This window comes from Ursus arctos, unplaced genomic scaffold (assembly GCF_023065955.2).
Source record: "Ursus arctos isolate Adak ecotype North America unplaced genomic scaffold, UrsArc2.0 scaffold_2, whole genome shotgun sequence".
Classification (NCBI taxonomy): Eukaryota; Metazoa; Chordata; class Mammalia; order Carnivora; family Ursidae; genus Ursus; species Ursus arctos.
The window spans coordinates 98,103,810-98,126,518 of NW_026622874.1; the positions used below are offsets into that span (position 1 = coordinate 98,103,810).

At 43.6% G+C, this 22,709-nt stretch overlaps 1 protein-coding gene across 9 annotated transcripts; it reads right to left on the bottom strand.

Annotated features, from left to right (window-relative positions):
• Positions 1-434: 434 nt before the first annotated feature.
• On the bottom strand, positions 435-21,569 carry ZKSCAN5 (zinc finger with KRAB and SCAN domains 5). 9 transcript variants are annotated; one of them, XM_026516167.4, is made up of 7 exons: positions 21,514-21,563; positions 19,774-20,291; positions 15,979-16,117; positions 11,391-11,473; positions 10,976-11,111; positions 4,908-5,516; positions 435-2,115 (listed from the first exon to the last, which is right to left on the bottom strand). In XM_026516167.4, the coding sequence occupies exons 2-7, from the start codon at positions 20,185-20,187 to the stop codon at positions 989-991; spliced, it is 2,508 nt and encodes an 835-aa protein (XP_026371952.1). In that variant the 5' UTR covers positions 20,188-20,291; positions 21,514-21,563; the 3' UTR covers positions 435-988. The 9 variants fall into 9 exon arrangements, with proteins under 9 accessions (XP_026371952.1, XP_048080665.1, XP_026371951.1 ...); XM_048224708.2 differs by lacking the exon at positions 21,514-21,563 and adding an exon at positions 20,558-21,004 and having other exon boundaries at positions 10,976-11,108; positions 19,774-20,288; XM_026516166.4 differs by lacking the exon at positions 21,514-21,563 and adding an exon at positions 20,558-21,004 and having other exon boundaries at positions 19,774-20,288.
• Positions 21,570-22,709: the final 1,140 nt, after the last annotated feature.

The following is a 22,709-nucleotide window of genomic DNA, read 5'->3' on the forward strand; positions in this document are numbered from 1 at the left end:
GGTCAGGGCACCAGTGTACAACATATACAGGCAACAAGTAGGAGGTCTATCTCCAAGGCAACTGGGAATTGCTACACATACTCCTTGGACCTAGATTCTTAATTCAACTTGGTCCGAGTCCTTCCATGGACATGGTTGCCCTCGTTCTTGTGGGTGACAGAATAAAAACCAGCCTACATTTGGCCTATTTTCTCTTCTCTATTCCCAAGGTCCCTCTCTCTTCTCCTAAAGATGTGACTGACCAACAGTTTCTCTCCTGAATTTACACACTTGACTCCTCCTGCTACTAGCCAACTTTGATGATAGTAGAATCAAAACTAAAACAAGGCAGAGGATGTTTCATGGAGAAGTCAGAGGCCGAATAATGCAACGGGAACACATCCCCTCCAGCCTCTGAACCTCAATTTTGTCGGAATATAAATACCTTAAGTCGATTTCTTTTCAAAGGCTTTAATACTCAAGATGGGAACAACAGCTGGAGCATTCTAGTGGCTGGGATCATGATTTCTAGAAAAGGTTCGTTGCTGAGGTACCAAAACAGATATCATGCTGAAGAGTTCTCTGTTCCTTTCACTGTGCTCTTCCCTGAATAAGCTGTCAAACAAGGCAGAAACTACAAATAAAGCTTATTTCTACTGCATTCGTGAGGCTTTTCTCAGTGTCAACATTCTGAGACTCAACCAAAGAATGAGTGCCACCTGAAGGCTCTCCTTCATCCGCCATATCCACAGGTTCTCTCTTGTCTAGATACTTAAGCATGAAGATGCTAACAAAAGCACTTCTCGAAGGGGAAAGCAAACAGATAGCTATTCACTGTGGATTCTCCAGTGTTCCTAAGTTCTAACTGAAGGATTTCAACATATCTGTAAGTTTGATGGTTACACTGGAGAGAATGCTGGAAGTTATTATTACATTCATTATAGGAGTAGGTTTCCTCTTAGGAAGGCTTCTCTAAAATTGAGTAAGAGCCGTTCTGCGACAGAAACATCTATACACTTAAGGTATTTATGGGATCTGTCCTCTCATGACTTCTCAGATGTCTGAAGAGGCTACAGCTCCAACTGAAACTCATTCCACATTCTTTACATTGAAAGGGTTTCTCACCAGTATGGATTCTCTGATGCTGATTAAGATGGGACTTGAGAGTGAAGCCTCTGCCACACTCATTACATTGATGGGATTTCATGTTGGAGTAGGTTTTTTGATGTTGTTTTACGTGCGAACACTGGCCAATGTTTTCTCTACATGTATCACATTTACTGGTTTTCTCTGCAGTGTGAGTTCTGTAATGCTGAATAAGGTCTGAACTGTAACTAAAGGCTTTGCCACAGATATCACACTTATAAGGTTGCTCTTGCAACTCAATCTTCTTATCTTCAATCACTGTCAGGTTCCAACTGTATGCTTCCTCACAAATGCCATTTTTTTCATTTCTCTGACCCATGTGGAGCACCTGATGTTCAATGAGGCTAACGTACTGAAAAAAGATTTCTCCACACTCATGACACTGATGGGATTTCTCTCTAGAGTGCAGTCTCAGATGCCCTGCAAGGTGGGACCGCCTCCCAAAGCCTTTCCCGCACTCATTACACTTAAAGGGTCTCTCCCCACTGTGCACACTCTGATGCTGAACAAGATGGGACCTCACTCTAAACGCTTTCCCACACAAGTGACAGGTATAGGGTTTCTCGCCAGTGTGGACACGCTGGTGCTGAGTCAGATGCACACGCTGATTGTAGCTTTTCCCACATTCATCACACCTAAAGGGTTTCTCCCCCGTGTGTATTCGCTGATGTTGAATCAGATGTGCACTCTGAATAAAGCTTTTTCCACATTCATTACATTTATGTGGTCTCTCTCCTGTGGATGATTTTTTGTGCACATACGTGACTTCACTGAAATTTATCCTCTTTGAAGAGGGCTGTCCTAGTATCTCTTTCATGGGAACTCCCTGCTTTCTATCCAACTTGCCTGGGTGTTCATGGCCTTCTCCAAAATCTTGACCTTGAGAAACATTTCTTTGGATTCTTCCTGATAGTTCCACATCTGTTTCGGAAAATTCTGAAATTTTCTTCTTAACATTCAATTTTGTATTCTTACTTCTTTTGTCACTGCCTGAAAGAATAAAGAGGAAATTCAATTGTCACCAGTTCTTTTTTTTTTTATGATTTTACTTATTTATTTCAGAGAGTGAGTGAGAGAGCATGAGCAGGGGGAGGGGAAGAGGGAGAGGGAGAAGCAGACTCCCCATTGAGCAGGGAGCCCAATGTGGGGCTCGATCCCGGGACCCTGGGATCATGACCTGAGCCAAAGGCAGACGCTTAACCGACTGAGCCACCCAGGCGCCCCTGTCACCAGTTCTTTTACAGAAGAAAGACAAACTGTCCGGAAAAAGAGGATAATCAGGTGAAACCACGATGTGAAGGCAGTAAGAAAGGGAGGGATGCATGTATGCGCCTGACGCCAGCAGGAGTGAAAAGAACCTTTGGTATTTGTCTAGTGAAAAGAGTGAGACGAAGAGGCTCACTAAGCAGACCGAGGGGAGGCAATGGCTAGGAGGAGTCCCACACCTCTATCATACAGGAAGCAGAGAGAGGTATTCTGAAATGCGAACATGAGTTGGGCAGACAATGAAACAGAACAAAAACACAGCTGGATGGAGGAAGCAGACAAGAACTGAACAATGGGGAGCGAAGGACTATGAGGGGCACAGAAAGTTGGAAGAATACCTGATTAGGATCCAGGACAAAAGAGAAATGAGCCAGTAAAACCTACTGTCAGGAGGGTGGGTGATAGGTCAATCTCTGCTCTCTTCACCCTTAGCCATCACCTGAGCTTGTTTCCCCAGCAGGGCATCGAACCTGTGAATGCTCACCACCCTTCCTATCTGCTCCTTGGTCCAGACCATCAGCGCCACGAGGGCACAAACTATGTGATTCTGTTTACTCCTCTACCCCCAGCACCGAGTACTACAGGCTCCCGATAATTAGGGCTGGATGAGCGCACAAAAGATCCCTCTCTGGATCAAAAAAAAATGGGGGGGGAGGAGGTAGGTGAGTGTCAACCAGGACACTAGTCGGAAGAACAACTGTCGAGAAGATAGGAAAGGACAGAGACTACTTTAAAGCAGTTGCTTCCCAAGTCCCGGGTGCTACTGGATGGGTTTCCCCAACGAGGCAGCCACCAAGCAGAAGGAAAGTACTGGCCGAGGGGAAAGCTCGGCTCAACCCAGAACTCTAGAGGCCTCGAGAACTCACAATCTTCTACTCCTCGACGGAGACAGTAGCAGTCACTGTTAATGCGAATGACAAGTAGCGGGGCTTGGGGACATCAAAGGCAGAATTTAAAAATAAATACTTTAAAGCCAGTTTTAAGAACTAGGTGAAAAATATTAAAAAGAGCCTTTAAATTCACAGTACGGTTGACAGTGATCTCCTCCTTATATAAGTTTAATGTCACTTGAAGAGCCACAAAAAAAAACACAAGTACACAAACCGGGAAAGTTGTTCAGCCTTACCGATAACCAAACTAATGAAAATGAACACAGCAAAGACGTCTCTCCTGCTTACTACATTTGTTAAAAAAAAATGTCTGATTACCCTGGGAGAAATTTAGTAAAACTAATACGTGGTGACTGTTTGAGAAAGCAAAATGTATCAAGACCCGTAAAAATGTTTTTGGCTTTTCATCTACTAACCCCACTTTTGGGCATCTATTATAAGGAAATAATCTGAAAAAAAATTTTTTTAAAGGCATAGGCACAGGTATCAGGACAAAAGAAAAAAATAATTAGAAGTTCAACTGAGGAACAATTAAGTGTCAATGTCTCCATACAATGGCAGGTTGTCAGAAATAACGAACAGGAGGGCCAAGCCACACTGGACAAAGCATGTCTAATATTTAAACTGTACCCTCCGAGTACACCTACCTACAAATAAGCTGATGAAAAAAAAGACAGAAGGAATACACTAAATAATAACAGCTCTATTAGTCAGGATGGTGGGATTGTGGGTGATTTTTTTTCTTTCTGCTTTCTTTCCTCCAAACTTCCTGTTCTAGTATTATTTTTATCATTTTAAAATAAAATGTGTTAGGGGACCCTGGATGGCTCAGTCGTTAGGTGTCTGCCTTCAGCTCAGGGCATGATCCCGGAGTCTTGGGACCGAGCCCTGCATCGGGCTCCTCTGCTGGGAGCCTGCTTCTTCCTCTCCCACTCCCCCTGCTTGCGTTCCCTCTCTCGCTGGCTGTCTTTCTCTCTGTCAAATAAATAAATAAAATCTTAAAAAAAATATTTAAAAATTAAAAAAAATTAAAATGTGTTAGTAAAATTGAGAGAAGGGGAAAAAGGGAAGGAACCATGCGAGAGAGCCAAAATCCTCATTTACCACAGAAAGGCAAACAGATGATGTTTGAAATCAGTAAGTCAGGCAATAGCTATATTATTGACAGACAGGGAATTAGTGGGGCACCTGGGTGGCTCAGTTGGTTAAGCGTCTGCCTTCGGCTCAGGTCCTGATCCCAGGGTCCTAGGATCAAGACCCGCATCGGGCTCCCTGCTCAGCGGGGAACCTGCTTCTCCCTCTACCCCTCTCCCCTGCTCATGCACTGTCTCGCTCTCTCTCAAATAAATAAAATCTTAAAAAAAAAAAAAGGGGGAATTACCAGAAGAAACAGGTAAGAGAGCTGAAAGCAGGTATCTCTGGGAAAGGGAAACTGGGGGGAGGATGGAGAGGGGACAGGTTTGCCTACTCATTGGACTAATTAAAGTATAAAACAACAAAACGGACTGTGATCTCTGCCCCTTAGCTACTGCTCCCAGTAGCACAACCCGTCTGTCCTGCTGCTCTAAGCTCATAAAACCATTTTTGCCTCCATCTGTTCTCTGAACACCAACTCCCGATACGTACATCTTTGGGATTTCTCTCTGAAGTGGCGTTTCAGGTGCTCGATCAGATGGGAGTGCCGACCGAAGTTTTTCCCGCACTCGGTACAGCCGTACGGTCTCTCTCCGCTGTGCACGCTGTGATGCTGGACGAGGTGTGAGCTCACGCGGAAGGCCTTCCCGCACACCTGACACTTGTACGGTTTCTCGCCAGTGTGAACGCGCTGGTGCTGAGTCAGGTGCACGCGCTGATTGTAGCTTTTCCCACACTCACCACACTTAAACGGTTTCTCTCCAGTGTGGATTCGCCGATGTTGAATGAAGTTTGAGGCTTGAAGGAAAAATTTACCACAATCGTTACATTTGTGACCTCTCTCGCCACTTGTGTTTTGCTTACGGCTAACGTCCGCGATGGCACCAAGATCTCTTTTCTGGGAAGGGTTCCGCCTTGATTTCCCCACTGCGGGGTTTACCTGCCACCTCTCTACCATGCCGTGAAGGTCACTAACTTCTCCAAACCCTTGACTCTGGGGAACATTTCTTTCAGGGCTTCCTGATGTCATCCAGCGGGGTTCAGCGTCATCAGAAATCTGCTTCACTGCGAGTTCCACGTTGTCATGTCCAGATTCATAATCTGAAATAACAGAAGGAAAATGCATTAGCTATTCCCCATCCTGGAAGAGACAAAATGACTGAAGTACATGGGTAATTACGAAGCCCACACGTGCTAGCACCACGGGATTTGGCAAAGGTGGCTTCATGCTCCAGGGAGGGGACAAAGAATCCTCCAGCGGAAACACACAGGTTGGGGACGGAAGAGCTGGCAAGGATGTGTCAAATGGATGAAACTGGGAGAGCAGTCCTTCTATTTAATGGAGGTGATGTCCTCTTGGTTGGGTGCTTCAAGTACCTGTTTGTGCACACCTGTGCAATATCGAATATTTTCTTCATAAAATGTAATATTGGGTTGTGCAGCTAAACCCTGTCTTCACCTTCTTCTTCCCATTTATTCACAGCCTGGAGAAGAAAGATGATCTTTCCAGCTTTTGTAATCCCCAAAGAATCCCAGTTTGGTATGAATTAGTCTAACGGAAAACAAGGCGTTCTTTCTATACCCAGAGAAGAATCTAGTACTGTCAAGAGCTAGGGGCGCCTGGGTGGCACAGCGGTTAAGCGTCTGCCTTCGGCTCAGGGCGTGATCCCGGCGTTCTGGGATCGAGCCCCACATCAGGCTCCTCTGCTGTGAGCCTGCTTCTTCCTCTCCCGCTCCCCCTGCTTGTGTTCCCTCTCTCGCTGGCTGTCTCTATCTCTGTCGAATGAATAAATAAAATAAAATAAATCTTTAAAAAAAAAAAAAAAAAAAGAGCTAGCTTGGCACCGAACAGTCACTGATGAATGCAGGTGCTGGACAGACTGCAGTCATCTCCCTGTGTAACTCGATCAGCAGCCTACATTTCACTTGAAGCACCGACATTTAATGTGCTTTGCAGAGACAAATCTTAGGTAATTAAAAGATAGGGAATATTATTTTTTTATATGCTGTAGAGAGAGACCAGGGCCTACGGAGAACTTTCTGATATGATTTTTTTTGTAAACAGAAAAGTTGTTTTCAAATATTACAGAATAATGGTATGACAGCTAACATTTGCTGAGTGCTACTATGCACCAGGCCTGTAAGTGTTTTACGATTTTATGGCATTAATCCTGACAATGACCTTTTGAGGTAGATACTATTACTAACCTTTTTTTTTTTTTTGACAGTGAGAAGTTATAATTCTTATTCCATCAAGAAAACTTCAATTTTAATTTCTTAAAACTTTTTCCTTAATTCTCTTCCTTTTAAAAGACATCTTAATAGTAGAAACAAACATATAATCAAAAAGAATTGTTTTTTTCCTCCCCGGTTTAAGTAGGCAGGTAATCTCTGTCATCATAGGATTTCTTTTTCTCTTTTACTCACATCTGCTTATGCCCACATATTTTATTCTTACCAGAATTCTCTCCCATTCAACAAGTCAAAAAAGCACACGGTTTTCTTTTTCCAAGCGTGAATTCGGGGGAAAAAAAAAATCAGATTAGCCCAATGCAACTCTTTGGTTCTATTAATAATTGCCCTTTTCCAGAGAAGGCAATTATATAGGTTGTCACACCAATGGGTTTACAGATTTGCTTTTTCCCTCTTTCCCCACCTCTCCACCATGTACATGACAAGCTTTCTGTTGATTCCTTGGTTTATTTGTGTATCTGACAAAGGACTATGTTCCTTGCTCAATGCTCTGCCCAGCTGGTTAGTAATGCAATGGCGGGGAGCAGGGGAGACAAAAACACCCAATCAGGCAGATCTGGTGCTTTAAAGTTTCAGGCTTTCAACCTCACTGCTGCCCTGTCTGGTATTCTATGTTCCTACAGTTGGCTCCTTTTCCCCATTCATTTTTCTCATCAGCTATGTCAAAATATCTCCACCATGGCTTCCAAGATATATCTGTTATTTTAAATTTTAAATTTATTTAAAATATATCTGTTATTTTAAAATTCCAGTAGTGTATGGTGTATGTTATCATTTTTGCAAAAACGTGTGTATACAGAATATGCCTAGAGATACAATCCAGAAACTGTAATAGTCAACAGAAGACTGAGGATTGGGGTAGGTAACTCAGTTTTCACTTTATACCCACTTATACTATGTGCATATATTTTACTATGTGCATGTATGGCCTTTTTCAAACCAAAGTTCTCCAATGTGTTCGAACCTCTACTCCGCCACCTACTTCATCATCTGCTCATTCTCAACAGGTGACTGTCTCCTATTTCAAAGAAAGGCAAGGCTCCTTGAACACCCCACAGCCGCAACCAAAAACTTGCTGGCAGCCTTCCTCTGTCATCCTCCCCTCAGCTCATGGTGGAAGAGCTGTCTCTCTGGCCAAAGCCAAGCCTTCCTCCTGGACCCTGGACCACCCCATGCCATCCTGTTTTTGAGGGACCACCCTCATCAATGATCTCCTCTTCCTTGCCCCAACATTTCAAACCGACTCCTTATTAGTTATTTTCCAGTAGCATTTAAGTACGCTTAAAACTCTTCCACTGAAAAAGAACGTACAGAGGCACCTCGGTGGCTCAGTTAGTTAAGTGTCCGACTCTTAATTTTGGCTCAGGTCATGATCTCAGGGTCGTGAGATCAAGCCCCACATCGGGTGTCATGCTCAGTGGGCAGTCTGCTGGAGATTCTCTCTCTCCCTCTCCCTTTGACCCCCCACCCGCCAATAAAAAGAAAGAAAGAAAAAGAAAACATATAAAACCAATCTATCCATCTAAGCCATGTACTCCTACAGTGATAAGCCCTCTTTCTCATATCCTCCACAATGTTCTTGGAAGTTTATCTATGATAGCTTTCTCAAATTCCTCTCCTTTGCAATCTTCAAAGAAACTGTCTCTTATTCCCTAATATCCTGGACACTCCACTGTAATGGCTGTCTCCAGGATACATCTATTTTTTTAAATCTCCTTTCTGAATCTAATGGATACTTTTAAAACCCTGACCTTCTCTCTTTTTTTTTTTTTTTTAGATTTTATTTGTTTATTTGAGACAAAGAGCAAAAGAGAGAGCACGAGCAAGGGGAAGGGGCAGAGGGAGAAGCAGGCTCTCCACTGAGCAAGGAACCTTACGCGGGGCTTGATCTCAGGACCCTGGGATCATGACCTGAGCCAAAGACAGCCACTTAACCAACTGAGACACCCAGGTGTGCCAAATCCTGACCTTCTCAATGCTGTCAGGAACACACAGGCATGAAAATCATCTCATGCGACCTTCCCAGAGAAGTTAAGGGGCAGAAATCATTGAATGTGTTCTTAATGTAGGAGTACACTAGAGTTGTAAAGAGGTTGTGATGAACAGATGGATCCAAAAAAAAAAAAAAAAACAACCCAGAAAGGACAAATTTAAAACTGCTTGAAGAACAGTGTAAAAAAGAACTGTGCCAAGTTCTGAAAGCCTGAAACCCATCAAATGCCTGCAAGGTAATTGAAAAAAAGAAAATGATACTACTAGACTCAAATTAGACAACTGAGGTATCTGAAATTCATTTAAAAAGAGAATGATAAAATATCTGCACTGCATATAACATTTGAGCTACATAAGTAATCCCTTGAGATGAAACGCCACCAAGATCCCCACAGATAAAGCCGCAGAGGGCACGTACAAGTAAGTCAAAGAAAAGGAAATAAAATATATATCACTAGTATTAAAAGAGAAAGAAAATTTCAGAGAGTAGGAGTCAATTTTATTATTTAAATAAAAGCCTGTAAGCGAACTAACTCTTAGAATAATGTAAACTGGTATAATGCTTTTCAAAAGCAATTTGGCATTATATGGGGCTAGCTGGCTCAGAGGAGCATGCGACCCTTGATCCTGGGGTGGTGAGTTTGAGCCCCACGCTGGGTGTAGAGATTAATTAAATAAATATACCTAAGGAAAAAAAAGGCAGAGATTTGGCATTATACATGTATTTCATCTGAAGTTTACCACAGTGCTTGGTATGTAATGGTTCTTCTAAGAGAATTCATTCAAAAGAAGCTAAAAGCCATAAGCTCCAAAATGTTTGCTGCAGTGCTCTGATTTTTATAACCACTCCAGGCACATAACTGAGTATTAGTTTCCAGGATCATAATTTAGAAATGGGTTCAAAATCTCATTTAGGGCACAAAATTCAAGAAGAGATGGGGACATGTAAAATGTAGATGTCAAAGCGAACGTCATGAGATAGGCACCCGTGATCTGAGAATGGTGATGGAGTGAACAACTAGCCACCCATGCATGGGGAAAAGGGAGATCCTCTAACACAGCTGACCCTTGAACAACACGCGTTTGAACTGTGCAGGTCCACTGACACGCAGATTTCTTTCTTTTTTTTTTTTTAAAGATTTTATTTATTTATGTGACAGAGAGACAGCCAGCGAGAGAGGGAACACAGCAGGGGAGTGGGAGAGGAAGAAGCAGGCTCCCAGCGGAGGAGCCCGATGTGGGACTCGATCCCGGAACGCCGGGATCACGCCCTGAGCCAAAGGCAGACGCTTAACGACTGCGCTACCCAGGCGCCCCGCAGATTTCTTTTGATACATACCCCGTAAATGCATTTTTTCTTCCTTACAATTTTAATAACAATTCCTTTTCTCTAGCTTACTTTCATATAAGAACACAGTATGACACACATATAAACTATGTGTTAATCGGCTTTATAGGTTTTTATAATTTTTAAATTTTTTATTTATTTTTATTCTTATTTTTATTTATTTATTTTTTAGTTCCTTTTTCTTTTTCTCTGACTTTATGTTACCGGAAGGTTTCAGGTCAACAGCAGGCTACAAGTAGTTAAGTTTTGGGGCAGTCAAAAGTTATACGCATGGGGCGCCTGGGTGGCACAGCGGTTAAGCGTCTGCCTTCGGCTCAGGGCGTGATCCCGGCGTTATGGGATCGAGCCCCACGTCAGGCTCCTCCACTATGAGCCTGCTTCTTCCTCTCCCACTCCCCCTGCTTGTGTTCCCTCTCTCGCTGGCTGTCTCTATCTCTGTCGAATAAATAAATAAAATCTTTAAAAAAAAAAAAAAAGTTATACGCAGACTTTCAACTGTGTGGGGGGTCGGTGTCCCTGGCTCTGTGTTGTTCAAGGGTCAAATGTACTCTAATAAACAGTTATTCAGCAAAGTCTGAGATGTTTCCACAAGTGAGAATCATTCAGTTAAGAATTATTCAATTTGTCAAGGAATAGAAGACAATAACTACCACAAATCTCTTAAGACCCAAGCCTGTTGGTTCTGAGCTCTTTTGTCTTAAAGCACTAAAACGAGAACATTTGCTGGATTGCAAATACTATCCCCCAGGTATTATCAGACTTCAATCATACCCTGATTATGATGGAAATAATCAGAATAAGCTGAATAAGGAAAAAAGGAATGTCAATTTACTCTTTCACAGAAAAAAAATAAAATAAGCGAAGTCACAGTAATTAAGTCACATACATGCTTTTGTATGATGTGCCAGAAATACTCTTTATAACAAAATTAAGATGTCCTAATCCATGCAGATGAAATCATTCTTACCCATGGAAGTAATACTCCCATAATTCTCTTTCCTGTCATCCCTATAGAGGGACTTCTGGGACTGGTCCAAATGTCCCCATTCCTCCAGGATGAAGGATACAGCCACATCAGCCACATCTTCAATTTTCACCAACTTCTGAAACACGAGACCGCCACTAAATTCCCATTCCCTATGTTAAAATTTGAAGTGAGGGGAAGAATCGGGAGAGTGAAGGGAAAAAACAGAGGGAGGGTCTGTGCTTCAAAGAGGATAGGGGAGCACTGGGTAGAACGGAAAGTGACATTCAAGTAGGAACCCCAGATGGGCCCAGTCTGCAGTGAGAGACAGAATTCCCGATGGAGATTCAGGATTAGGGCAGCTACTTGTCCAAGAACAGACATGGGTCCTCACTGCGGGCATGGGACACCGGCTCACCTGGGACCCAGCCGAGAGGAGTGAGGCTGTCAGCTCCTGGCTGTCCTTCAGGGGAAGGGAAGGAACTTGGAGAGCAGGTAGGGCTGAGGGGGGAGAAAAAGAGTTGTCAGTGAGAATATCTTTGCCCAGTTACGACTGCCATCATGTTCCACTTCCGCTCAAGAATCCATGATGCACCTTGCTGTGGCAAGGCCCCATTTTTCTGCTTGGCTCTCAAGACCCTCCACGTTGTGGCTCCTCCTCCACCTAACTACACTCACTCTTCCCTCCGAAAAACTAGACTCCCTGCTTTGGTCAGGCTAATCCCTGCCAGTGATCTCAAGACTATGCCATTCACCTGTTAAAGGATGCAATCTGCTCCGCCAAGATCAAATCTAGTCATCTCAGAGAACAGCCAGTCCCACAGCTTCCACAAAGCTGAAGCGCTACCGAGAGCCCAGGGCTTCTCAAACTTTAATGCGCACACGAATCACATGGAGGTCTTGGTACAGGGCAGATACTGCTCAGCAGTTGTGTGGCGGCCCCCGTATTCTGCACCCCTAACAAAGCCAGGTGATTCTGCTGCTGCTCCTTGAGCCACACTTTGGCTACAAGGTCTTTGTCCACATTCTCTTCCTTCTAGAAGCTACCATGGTTGATGGAGAGTCAGCCAATTAGTAATGTACTAAGTCTACATTGTGTGTTATAAGAACAGGCAGATACAACAGTTCTTGTCTTCCATAAAATTCACTGTCTAGTGGGGAGAGCAGACATGTGAGCCTCACTTACTTCCAGCACAGGGTAATGTGCTTGAAATTCACCCAAGTTTCCACAGAAGCGTGGAAGACGGAGCACCTACAGAGTGGACAGCAGGAGGTGGGAACATCAGGAAAGCCTTTCCACAGGCTCTGTGGAAGTGACTCTGGTAAGCAGGGTTGGGGTGGGGTTGGGGGGATGAGGGTCTTTCTGGGAAGAGTGAATTGCATGTGCAATGCCTGGAGGGTCTGAACTCTACGTGTTGGTGACCTTCTAACCCCTGCTGTCATCTCTGCTTGTTCTTTGTCTGAGACCGGTGGTGCATACGATCTCATTGTCTATGTATGCCCTGATTGGGACAGATCCACCCGGTAATCTTTAACCTGACAGTTTAGACGTTGCTATGGTTTCCCTGGTCCTAAAGATGTAGGTTGTTATGCAGCTTGCTTCTGTCCAAGGACCAGGAAGTAATCAGCAATGACACAAAAAGGAGGAGATAACGGTTAGAGACGAAAGCCAGAAACAGAGATAGCAGCTGAAACCAGGAGTGTGGCTACAGAGTCAAAACAGGACTTGAAGAAAGGGATGAATGTATCTGTACTTAGATGGTAATTTTGATTTTTAGTATAGACTACATTCCAATTACAACTGGAATAATTATAATAATTAACACTCCAGACAATTCCACTTACTTTATGAAGTTCCTGTAAAACCTTTTGTTTCTTTAGCTTTTCAGCAAATGACTTTCCCCTCTCACGGTGGAATTAGTCCCAGACACAGAAAACCAGCTCTCAGTGCTATCTAAGGCACAAGGAATGCAGCCTTCCCCAGTGTGTAATCAAAAACCGAAACAAACACAAAACAAACCTCGTAATTTTGTTGGAAGATAGAAACTGGCTAGGTCTAGCTAACAGGGCAGAGAAGAGAAGTAGCACCTAGGGACGGAAGGAAAGAGCAGCCTGGCGTGATGAGACTCTGGCAGCAGAGGGAAGAGGACAGGAGTGTGCACTTGGGAGGGCCTGGTGCAAAAGCAAAAGCAGCACAGCTCAGACTGGGGTAAAAGGTTAAATGTAGAGCTGGATTTCTGGGGTTAGAATCCCAGCTCTGTCACTAACAGCTCCATGACCTTGAAGAAATTTCCTAACCTGACTAGGCCTCAGCTTCTTTTAATTTCTAACACGAGGATAACAGTGGTACCTATTCTATTGGGTTAGTGTGGGCATTAACCCTTAGTATGCCAACTAAGTGTATCAGACACAATTTGGGATTTGGGGTTTCTTTTTTGAACAGTGTTAGCTATATCTTTTTTTCAGTGTTAACTATTTTTAAAGGCTGGAATTACATGACTTTTATTCCTTTAGAGGTCTTCTGAAGAACAAAAAGAAAATTTATTTTAGTATTATTAAAAAATAGAATACAACTCATTCTGTCTTATATCTATATGGATCCACTGGCCTCTTCTACACATGGAGGGTACATTTTGAAATCTGAGTGATCTTATTTTTCCTGTATCATAAAGCATTTTCCTAATTCATCATCCTAGAAATTACTGCATGTTTTTTTTTGTTTGTTTGTTTTAAAGATTTTGTTTTATTTATTTGACAGAGACAGCCAGCGAGAGAGGGAACACAAGCAGGGGGAGTGGGAGAGGAAGAAGCAGGCTCCTAGCACAGGAGCCCGATGTGGGGCTCGATCCCAGAACGCTGGGATCACGCCCTGAGCCAAAGGCAGACGCTTAACGACTGCGCCACTCAGGCGCCTCTACTGCATGTTTACTAATCATTACTCATTAATTCTTCCCAATGATAGCAGAAAAAACCAAAATAGTAAGAAAACAGGAGAATAAAGGAAATGCTTAGGATGATGATGTAAGAATGAAATAAATCATCTTTCTTCACTAGTCTCCAAGTATTAAATTCACAGACCAGAGTTTTGCATCATCTTCAAGAAGGTATAAGACTGTTGATGCCTGCTTTTAGCTTTCATCGAGCATAGCTGTGAATTCAGAATTTTTTGTTTTCCACCCCATCAGCAAAGAGAAGAAAATTTACAGCTGAAAACACTTCACTATTACTAGATGAGTAAGAAGATGACATGAAGAGACAGAGCAGTGAATTTCTCATGATAATGATGAAACTGAACCCAAAGGGTAAATCTTCGAAGGAGTCTACAAATAATATCAGAGGTAAATTTTCTCAAACATAAGAATCAATCATACACACTTCATTTCTAATTTCAAAAAGGAAATATGACATTCTCATCCACTGACTTATTCAACAGGAAGGACTTCATCAGGCAAGATTTTGCAACAAGATTCTGGACTATCCCATTTTTCAAAAGGGACAGTTTTCATTTTTCTAAAGGGAAAACAGACAGTACTGTGTGACAGTATTCTTTCATTTTTTACAATTTTTCTATTATCAAAATGTACTTGATATAAAGAGGTTTAGTTCTTATTAAAACTTCCTTGAGAATTATTTTTATTATCCTTTGATTCTTCTGTAAATTATTCACAAAATAACATATATAATATATATAATTAAATAATACGATAATATAATAATAAAAGAAAATAGTAAATATATATATAAAATAAAGGATCCCTTGGGCCCAGATGGTAAACAGCGAAAACTATTTTTTCTGGTACACTGAGGGTTTAATGAATTCCTACAAGTAAAGCACTTGTACACTTGCTGACACCCAGTAAACACTATTAAGTTAACAGTTGCTGCTGTTCCCACTTTTTATTATATCGCAGTGAAAGGAAAACTGGAAAAGGTCAGAGCGGTCAGGGCATGTGAAATGGAAGACCTGACCCCCAAGGGGAGAACAGAAGAAAGCCTGGGGCCGAACCTGGAACACAGGTTCATGATACCTTCTCCATAATTCTGAAATCCCGAAGCTCTAAATACCAAAGGACTTCCTCTCATTAAATTAGTCGCTGAACTAATTTGACAGCAAAACCTGACTAGAACTGATGGGAAACTAATTGAAGTTTTTATTTAATCCGCTTACTGTACAGCTGCATACATTTCACTGCCGAAATATTAATGTGTGTCACTGTGGAGTCCCACCTCAAATCCTGTTGGTACTGTAATATACGGTATATAAATCATATTCCCTTAATAAATCCAAAAATTTCCAAATCCTAAAATATATCTGATAGCGAGAGTTTGTACTGTAATATATGGTATATAAATCATATTCCCTTAATAAATCCGAAAATTCCGAATCCTAAAATATATTGATAGCGAGAGTTTGTGATTAGGGTTAGAGACCTGTGGACATTTACCACCATAAATAAGATACTCAGCAGTTCACTTTTCTTCCTTCATGTGTCTAATACAAGTTAATAAGATTGAGAGGGGGGCAGGAAAGGAGAGAGAGGAGAGAACAGTCGCTCTAAAGGTCATTGTGAGGCACTGCTTGAAATAAGATTTCAAGGTGAGTGACTGAGCAGCCAAAAACGAATGCAGTCGGGAACTGGTGAGCTGTTCTTACATAAGCAGGAGGACAAAATATGAGATGGAGCCGGAAAACTGTCGTAAAACAAGTACGACACTTTCGTAAAGGACTTCTGTAGCTCTTCCGACAGTCCCTGCACTTAGAGCTGTCATCATCATGACAGCTCTTGAACGGAACTACGGTACACTGCCTAGCCATCCTACAAGCTGACCTCTCTCTCAATGCCAGAGACTCGATGCCAGGTCCCCAGCCCTTCCCAAGCTCCCGATCCTGCTGACTGCAGAGAGGCTGCCCAGCCCGAAGTCCCTCTCACACAGATACCGCTTACCCACGTGGCCAGGGCACCCACTTCTAGCCACATCTGTTCCACTGAATCACACGTCCTCACCATTTTCCTCCAGGAGATGAGGCTTCTGTGGCTCCTGTTCAGACTGGGGGTCCACAGACAGGAGCTGGTGGCTGAGGGACTCCTGCACAGCTCCAGGTGGCACCATCTTCGGAGGAAGCACTTCAGGACACACCACGATCTGACAAGCACAACCACACCGATCAACACGTTGCAGAGAGGGCTGTGGAAAAATCCAGTAAATCCCCATTCTTCTTCCATTCATTCTTTTGCCAAATATTTAATGTGCATCTACAACGAGCCAACTGACTATACAGTGGCTTAATAAACACGGTTTATTTCTAGGTGAAGACGACTTCCATTAAACATATCCACACACAAATAAATACATAATTACAAACTGTTATATGTTAGAAAGGAGAAGAAAGTAGTGCCTTAAGACAGAACAGATGAGACCTACTTTAGAGAGGGTGGCCAAGGAAGGCTTTTCTGAGGAAGTGTCACTTTAAGTAAACACCTAAAGGGCAAAAGAAGCCCACCAGGGGAAAAGTCAGAAGTGTCCCAGGTAGAGAGAACAATATAAGCAAAGACTCTCAGGCAGAAAATAGGTGTCTGGTACAGTTGAGGAACCGTAAGAAAGTCAGGGTGGGTCAAGTTTAGTGAAGGGGGAAAGAAGTGAAAAGGGAGGTGGCAGAGGTCAATACAAGACACAGGAAGCCACACTCGGTTCCTTAGCGGACCCCATTCAAGAAGGACAGACCAACACCAAGACCAGAGCTACTTCCTGTCCAACCTGCTAAGTACTCCATCTTTCTCTTCTGGGCTCTCGGTCAACCCTAGGGGACACACAGTTACTCTGCCACAACCGGTCTCCACAATCTGTCTTTTCCAGAAAGTACTAGCTCAGCAGCATCCTAGCATATAATAAGATCCTGCACTGAGAGAGAATTGCCATCCCCCTCTTCCCTTCCGTTATGTTTCAAAGCACTTTAAACTTTAACCTTCTTAGCACTGGCAGAATGTGGTACAGGAGTTACGTTAACAGGTGGCTGCAAAACAGTTGTGGCAAAGATCATTTGGCATGGAAGTTTGTGAGTCCTTGTGGACCCGCTCAGGATAAGAGTTAAGATGATGCCAAGTATGTCAAAGGGCACGTTGGCAACGAAGAAGCAAAGCAGCCCTTGAGGTCCCCTGACACTAGGACAGAGAAACCAAGGAGGGGGTAAAGGATAAAGACTGGGAAAAGGCCTGCCAGAGACAAGAACTTCCTGGAGATAAAGCTGAGCAATGTCGGGGATGTAGATGGCAGGCAGAGAGAAAGGCCAACAAAGTGAGCTGCAGACGCCCTTAAGAAAATCCCCTCTATGGACCTCAAATCCCTGACTACCACTAAGCAATTACTTTTCTGTGTCCCTTCCAAACATGGGCTGCCTATCACAACGAGAGAGGTAAATGTACATAGCGGCTGTAAATCCTGTTTCAAAAATCCTTTTTGTTTTTAACTGTACTTTTGAATATTTATTACTATAAAAAAAGGAAAAGTTTGTTCATTAAGGTCACAAATTAGGCTTAAAAAAGAAATAGCAAGACGTCACCATGAACCTTTACTTTCTGTCCTGATGGAGGCAATAAAAGGTTCAGACATTGCCATCTGGAGGACAATCATTCGGTATATCCAAGGGTCTGGCTGAGGGTTGGTAGGAATTCCCTCTGCTGCCCACTTGCCTCATGGAGTGAATTAAAGCAGCTGAAGAGCCTGAGGATGTTCTGGAAGGTTGAAGTACCCCCTATCCAGAGATGAATAATGAGACTATCACCTTACAATGAAGTGCAATGGCTTTCAAGAATCAAGGAAGGGCGCCTGGGTGGCTCAGTCGGTTAAACGGCTGACTGGCTCAGATCATGATCTCAGGGTCCTGAGATCGAGCCCTGTGTCAGGCTCCCTGCTCAGCGGGGAGTTTGCTTGTCCCTTCTCCTCCCCCTGCTCATGCTCTCTCTCAAACAAATAGAATCTTTAAAAAAAGAGAGAGAGGATGAGGGAAATTCTCCAACTAGCTTCAAATTCTTGTGACCTAAGGTCTCATGATTTTTGTTTCTTTGCTCAAAAAAAAAATTAAATTAAATTAAAGCGTAACAGAGTGTGACCCTAGCAACAAGAAGTAGAGGGTCAGAGTATAAATGAGTAAGGAAAGACAAGAAGATGTAACAACATAAATCTGGGAGAAAAAAGTTATAACCATATCAAACACCATGCACCAAAAAAAAAAATAAAAAAATAAAAGTAAAAAAACTGAGAAGCAACTAGTAGAAAATTTTCTTATAATATTGTAGTCGAGAAGGCCTTTCTAAGTATGGCACAAAACCCAGACACCATAAATTAAAAGCTATAAACAGACTACATAAAAATTAAAAACCCTGCAAAACAAAAATCTCCGTAAGTATAGACAAACAACAAAGTGGAAAAATAAACTTGCGACTCAGATGACAGACACAATGCTTACTTTTTTCAAATAGATAAATAATGTCAACAGATGATTCACAAAAAAGGGTACACACATAGGGCGCCTGGCTGGCTCAGTCAGTGGAGCATGTGACTCTTGATCTCAGCGTTGTGAGTTCAAGCCCCACAAAGGGTGTAGAACTAACTTTAAGAGAAAAGGGGGGGGGCGCCTGGGTGGCTCAGTCGTTAAGCGTCTGCCTTTGGCTCAGGGCGTGATCCCGGCGTTATGGGATCGAGCCCCACATCAGGCTCCTCCACTGGGAGCCTGCTTCTTCCTCTCCTACTCCCCCTGCTTATGTTCCCTCTCTCGCTGGCTGTCTCTCTCTGTCAAATAAATAAATAAAATCTTAAAAAAATAATAATAAAAGAAAAGGGGGGGGTACACACATAGCCCTTTAAAATACATACTGTGGTCAAACTCACTCATAATATGAGAAATGCATCCTAAAATTGCACAGAAATGGAATATCGCATCTTTCAGATTAGCAATAACAAAAAGTTGGATAATATCACATTAACAGGCTGTGAGCAAAAAATTTCTCTCGAACCCTACAGTAGGGAGTAAAAACTGGTAGAAGTTCTACCGAGGGCAATTTGCCAACAGCTGTCAAAATTACAAATGTATATGGCCTGAGCCAACAATCTGACTTCTCCTAAGCATTTAGTCTATAATTAATGACGTATGTAAAAGACAGTCATTGCAGCAAAGTTTGTTATAGTAAAAGTTCTGAAGCAATCTAAAGGAATGACTTAAACGGCCTTCAACAGGAGTTAAATTCCACACAATGGGATATAACACAGTTGCAGAGAGTGGGGCAATGTTGCTTGCACGGACATGGAACAAAGCAAAATGTAAGAAAAAAGCAAAAGGCAGAAGTGCACAGTGATTTAAAAACATTTGTGTTTTCTTAAAACCATGTTATCTACACGTGTGCTTATATATACAGAAGAAAGTCTATCTCTGTAAGGATACACAGGTATCAGGTGACAGCGGCTGCATCTGAAGAGAACTAGGCAGTCGGGGAGTTAGGGGCGGGAGGAAACTTACTTTTCATAACAACCTTATGCACCTTTTGAATTTTGTATCATGTCATTCAAAAAATAGATACAGTAATTTTAAAAATAAATAAAATCGCTGACTGTCTTCTCCAGGTTAACACACTGGATACTGCTTCTCTTTGCTGGAATGGCAGGAAATCTCCACAGTGTACCTAATCCCAGGAGAACAAAAGAATATGGATGAAGCACCAGAGCGCGAAGGATCTCACCCCTGCTCCACAGCACCTAACTCTCTTCCTCTCCTTCCTCATTGCTCCAATGTCCCCCCTTTCGCTCACCTGCTGTCTGCGTTCCTCTAGTTCTCTCTGTATATTTTCTACCACAGCCACAGCCTCTTCTCCACTTTCCGGGTGATGTTCTCTCACCCAGGTCTGGAACTCTTCAGGGAGGATGGTCAGGAACTGCTCCAGCACCAGCAGCTCCAGGATCTGCTCCTTGGTGTGCAGCTCAGGCCTCAGCCACTCGCAGCAGAGCACCCGGAGCTGGCTCAGGGCCTCCCGGGGGCCTGAGGCCTCATGGTACTGGAAGTGCCTGAAGCGCTGGTAAAAAGTCTCGAACACTGGAGGATTGTACTCCTGCATCCACGTGCAGTCTTCTTCTTCCACCTTCACTATTAGAAGGTCTTCTTGCTCCTGTGAAGTCTCAGCTGGAGGGTCTAAGTCTATAACTTCCCCAGACTCTGTCATTATCATTCCAACTCAGAGGGATGTCTCCAGGTTAGCTGCGTTACACAGATCAAATCTGTTTTCTGCTCTTTAAGATCTTCTGAAGGACACTTCCATTAGTGTGCAACCTACTGATATATTGGAAATCGTTATCAGCAAAGAGATGACAAAGAGGTCATTGATACTAAAGATGACCACTCGACAGTGCAATTTCCTTTAAAATATAGACTACAAGACAGCCGTCACTCCGCCCATAAAATTACTACTAATAGAGAACATTTCCAACATTTAAAAAATGTAAAGAGCAATAAAAATCTGACATTAGGCCTAACAGAATACGATTCTAACGGTGAAGAACATTACATTTCATCTAAATAATAGGACAAGACTTACTAACCAGTTCAGACGCAGTCTCTGCTTTTCTCTACCACAAGCCAAACTTATGTCAAAACAGGGGTCAAAAACATTACAATGGTCAAAACGGGTCCTGTCCTTCATGCCACAAGAGCATGACAGACCAAGAGGAGACTTCATTGGTCCCGAAGAGAAGCACAGTTACAAGAACAGATTTGGACCTGGATTCTTCAGAATCGCCCCTGACCCCATAGTCACGGAAACCGGGCGGGTCAAGGTTAGAGACAGGACCCCCGTCTGGACGCAGAGCCCATCCCCTTTCCTCCAGGAACCAGTCCCGGGGAGCTCTCCTGAAGACCACGCTCCCGCGGCCACGCTTGGGAAGACAGGTTTCTTCCCACAAACGGAGAGAAAACCGAAGCCGACACTCGCAACACTTCCTCGCCGGAAGTAAGCAAGTCCAAGCTTTCCCTGTCCAACGGGGTCGAGCCATCAATCCCACCGCCGAGAGCACTTCCGAGTCCTCTCTAGGAATCCCGGAGGTCCTCGCCTCGCAGCGGGCGGGAGCGGCCCGCCCCAGACCCCGCCCCGGAGGGCTTGGGCCAATCGGCGGGGAGTTGGGGCGCCTCCGGGACGCGGCCGTTCCCCGCCCACCGAGCCACAGGTTCAGCGCCACTGGAGTGGGGGAAGAAACGGAGTCCGCTTCTTCCCACCCGAGCCCAAAGCCATTTAAACAGCCCGGGCTCCTCCTCTTTCCTTGGAGTGGGGGCAAGGGACCGGGCCTTAGCTGTCGGGAGTGGTTGCTAAGGCAACAGTTGCTACTGTGTGATTGGCCGTGGAACTTGCGCTCCCCCACCCCTAACACTCTGCGCCCCACTTCGAAATAGGTTCGCCCGTTCCTGAGAGGCCGCAACCCTAATTTCTCTTTAATTTTAAATCCTTCGTTTTCTTCACCTGAATCCTCGCCCCTCCCCGCACTCCGTCTGCAGACACACCCACCTCTTCACCGCCGCCTTGCTCACGGGGCCGAAATCTCCGACGTCAGACGCAGAGTCTCAGGAGCCTACAACTCCCAGGAAGCCCCGCGCGGGTCACGCCCACTAGCCAATAGGGCCGCGAGTTCCTTTGCACCCCCGGTCTCGAGGGCCTATCAGAATGCGGGAGGGCAGGGAGGCGTTTCCTCGAGCGCCTCCGCCGGGAAGGCAGATGGTGGCGGAGAGTGTTGCTCTCCAGGCTGGGGAGAGTGGAGTTGGGACTTCTGCGTTCCTGCGAAGACGAGGACTTGTCTATGCAGGGCTTCTCTAGCCAAAAGGATGCCCTTCTTAATAACCCCTCGTTGTGTTTGTGTTTACAAACGCCTAAATTGACACTGCGGTATGTCTGGTGGATTGTAGGATTAGTGTGGTTTCACTTTTTACTTTTATTTAGCTTAGGCTCACTTTTCAACACTGAGCCTTTGGTACTTTCAAAATTATCTTGGTGTACGGTGTGAAGTATAGATCTTTCCGAATCGCTACCCGGTTGTCTCAACATTTATGAGAAAGTCTGTCTTTACCTTCCATTGATTTGTGATGCTGCTTTTATCATACGCTAAATCCTCGTGTTTTGTGGTCTGTTTCTAGATTTTCTGTTCTGTTACATTGACCTATCCCTGTGATAGTAGACTGTTTTAATTTATTGAGGATTAACAATTGGTTTTAATATCTCTTTTTTAAATAGAGAGCACAAGCAGGGGGAGGGTCAGAGGAAGAGGGAGAAGTAGGCTTCTGGCTGATCAGGGAGCCCGATGTGGGGCTCAATCCCAGGACCCTAAGATCATGACCTGAGCTGAAGGCAGCCGCTTAACCCACTGAGCCACCCAGGCACCCCTGGTTTTAATATCTCTTAGGGCAAATGCCCCCAGTTGTGTTTCTTCTGTATTTTTGCTTAAGTTCTTTTCCAAATTTAACTTTAGATTCAGTTTTTCTAGTTCCAGAGAGAAGTCTCTGTTGGAATCATTTTTAATTTATATTCACTTAGGGAGAATTGACTTTCTTACAAAGTTGATTTTCCTATCCAAGAACATGGTATGTTTTTCCCTTTGTGGAAAAAAAGCCTAATTTTGGATCCTTCCGGAGTGTTTTAAAGTTTTCTTCATATATTTTGCACCTACTTGTTATGTTCATTCCTAAGTATTTTATCTTTTTTATTAATAT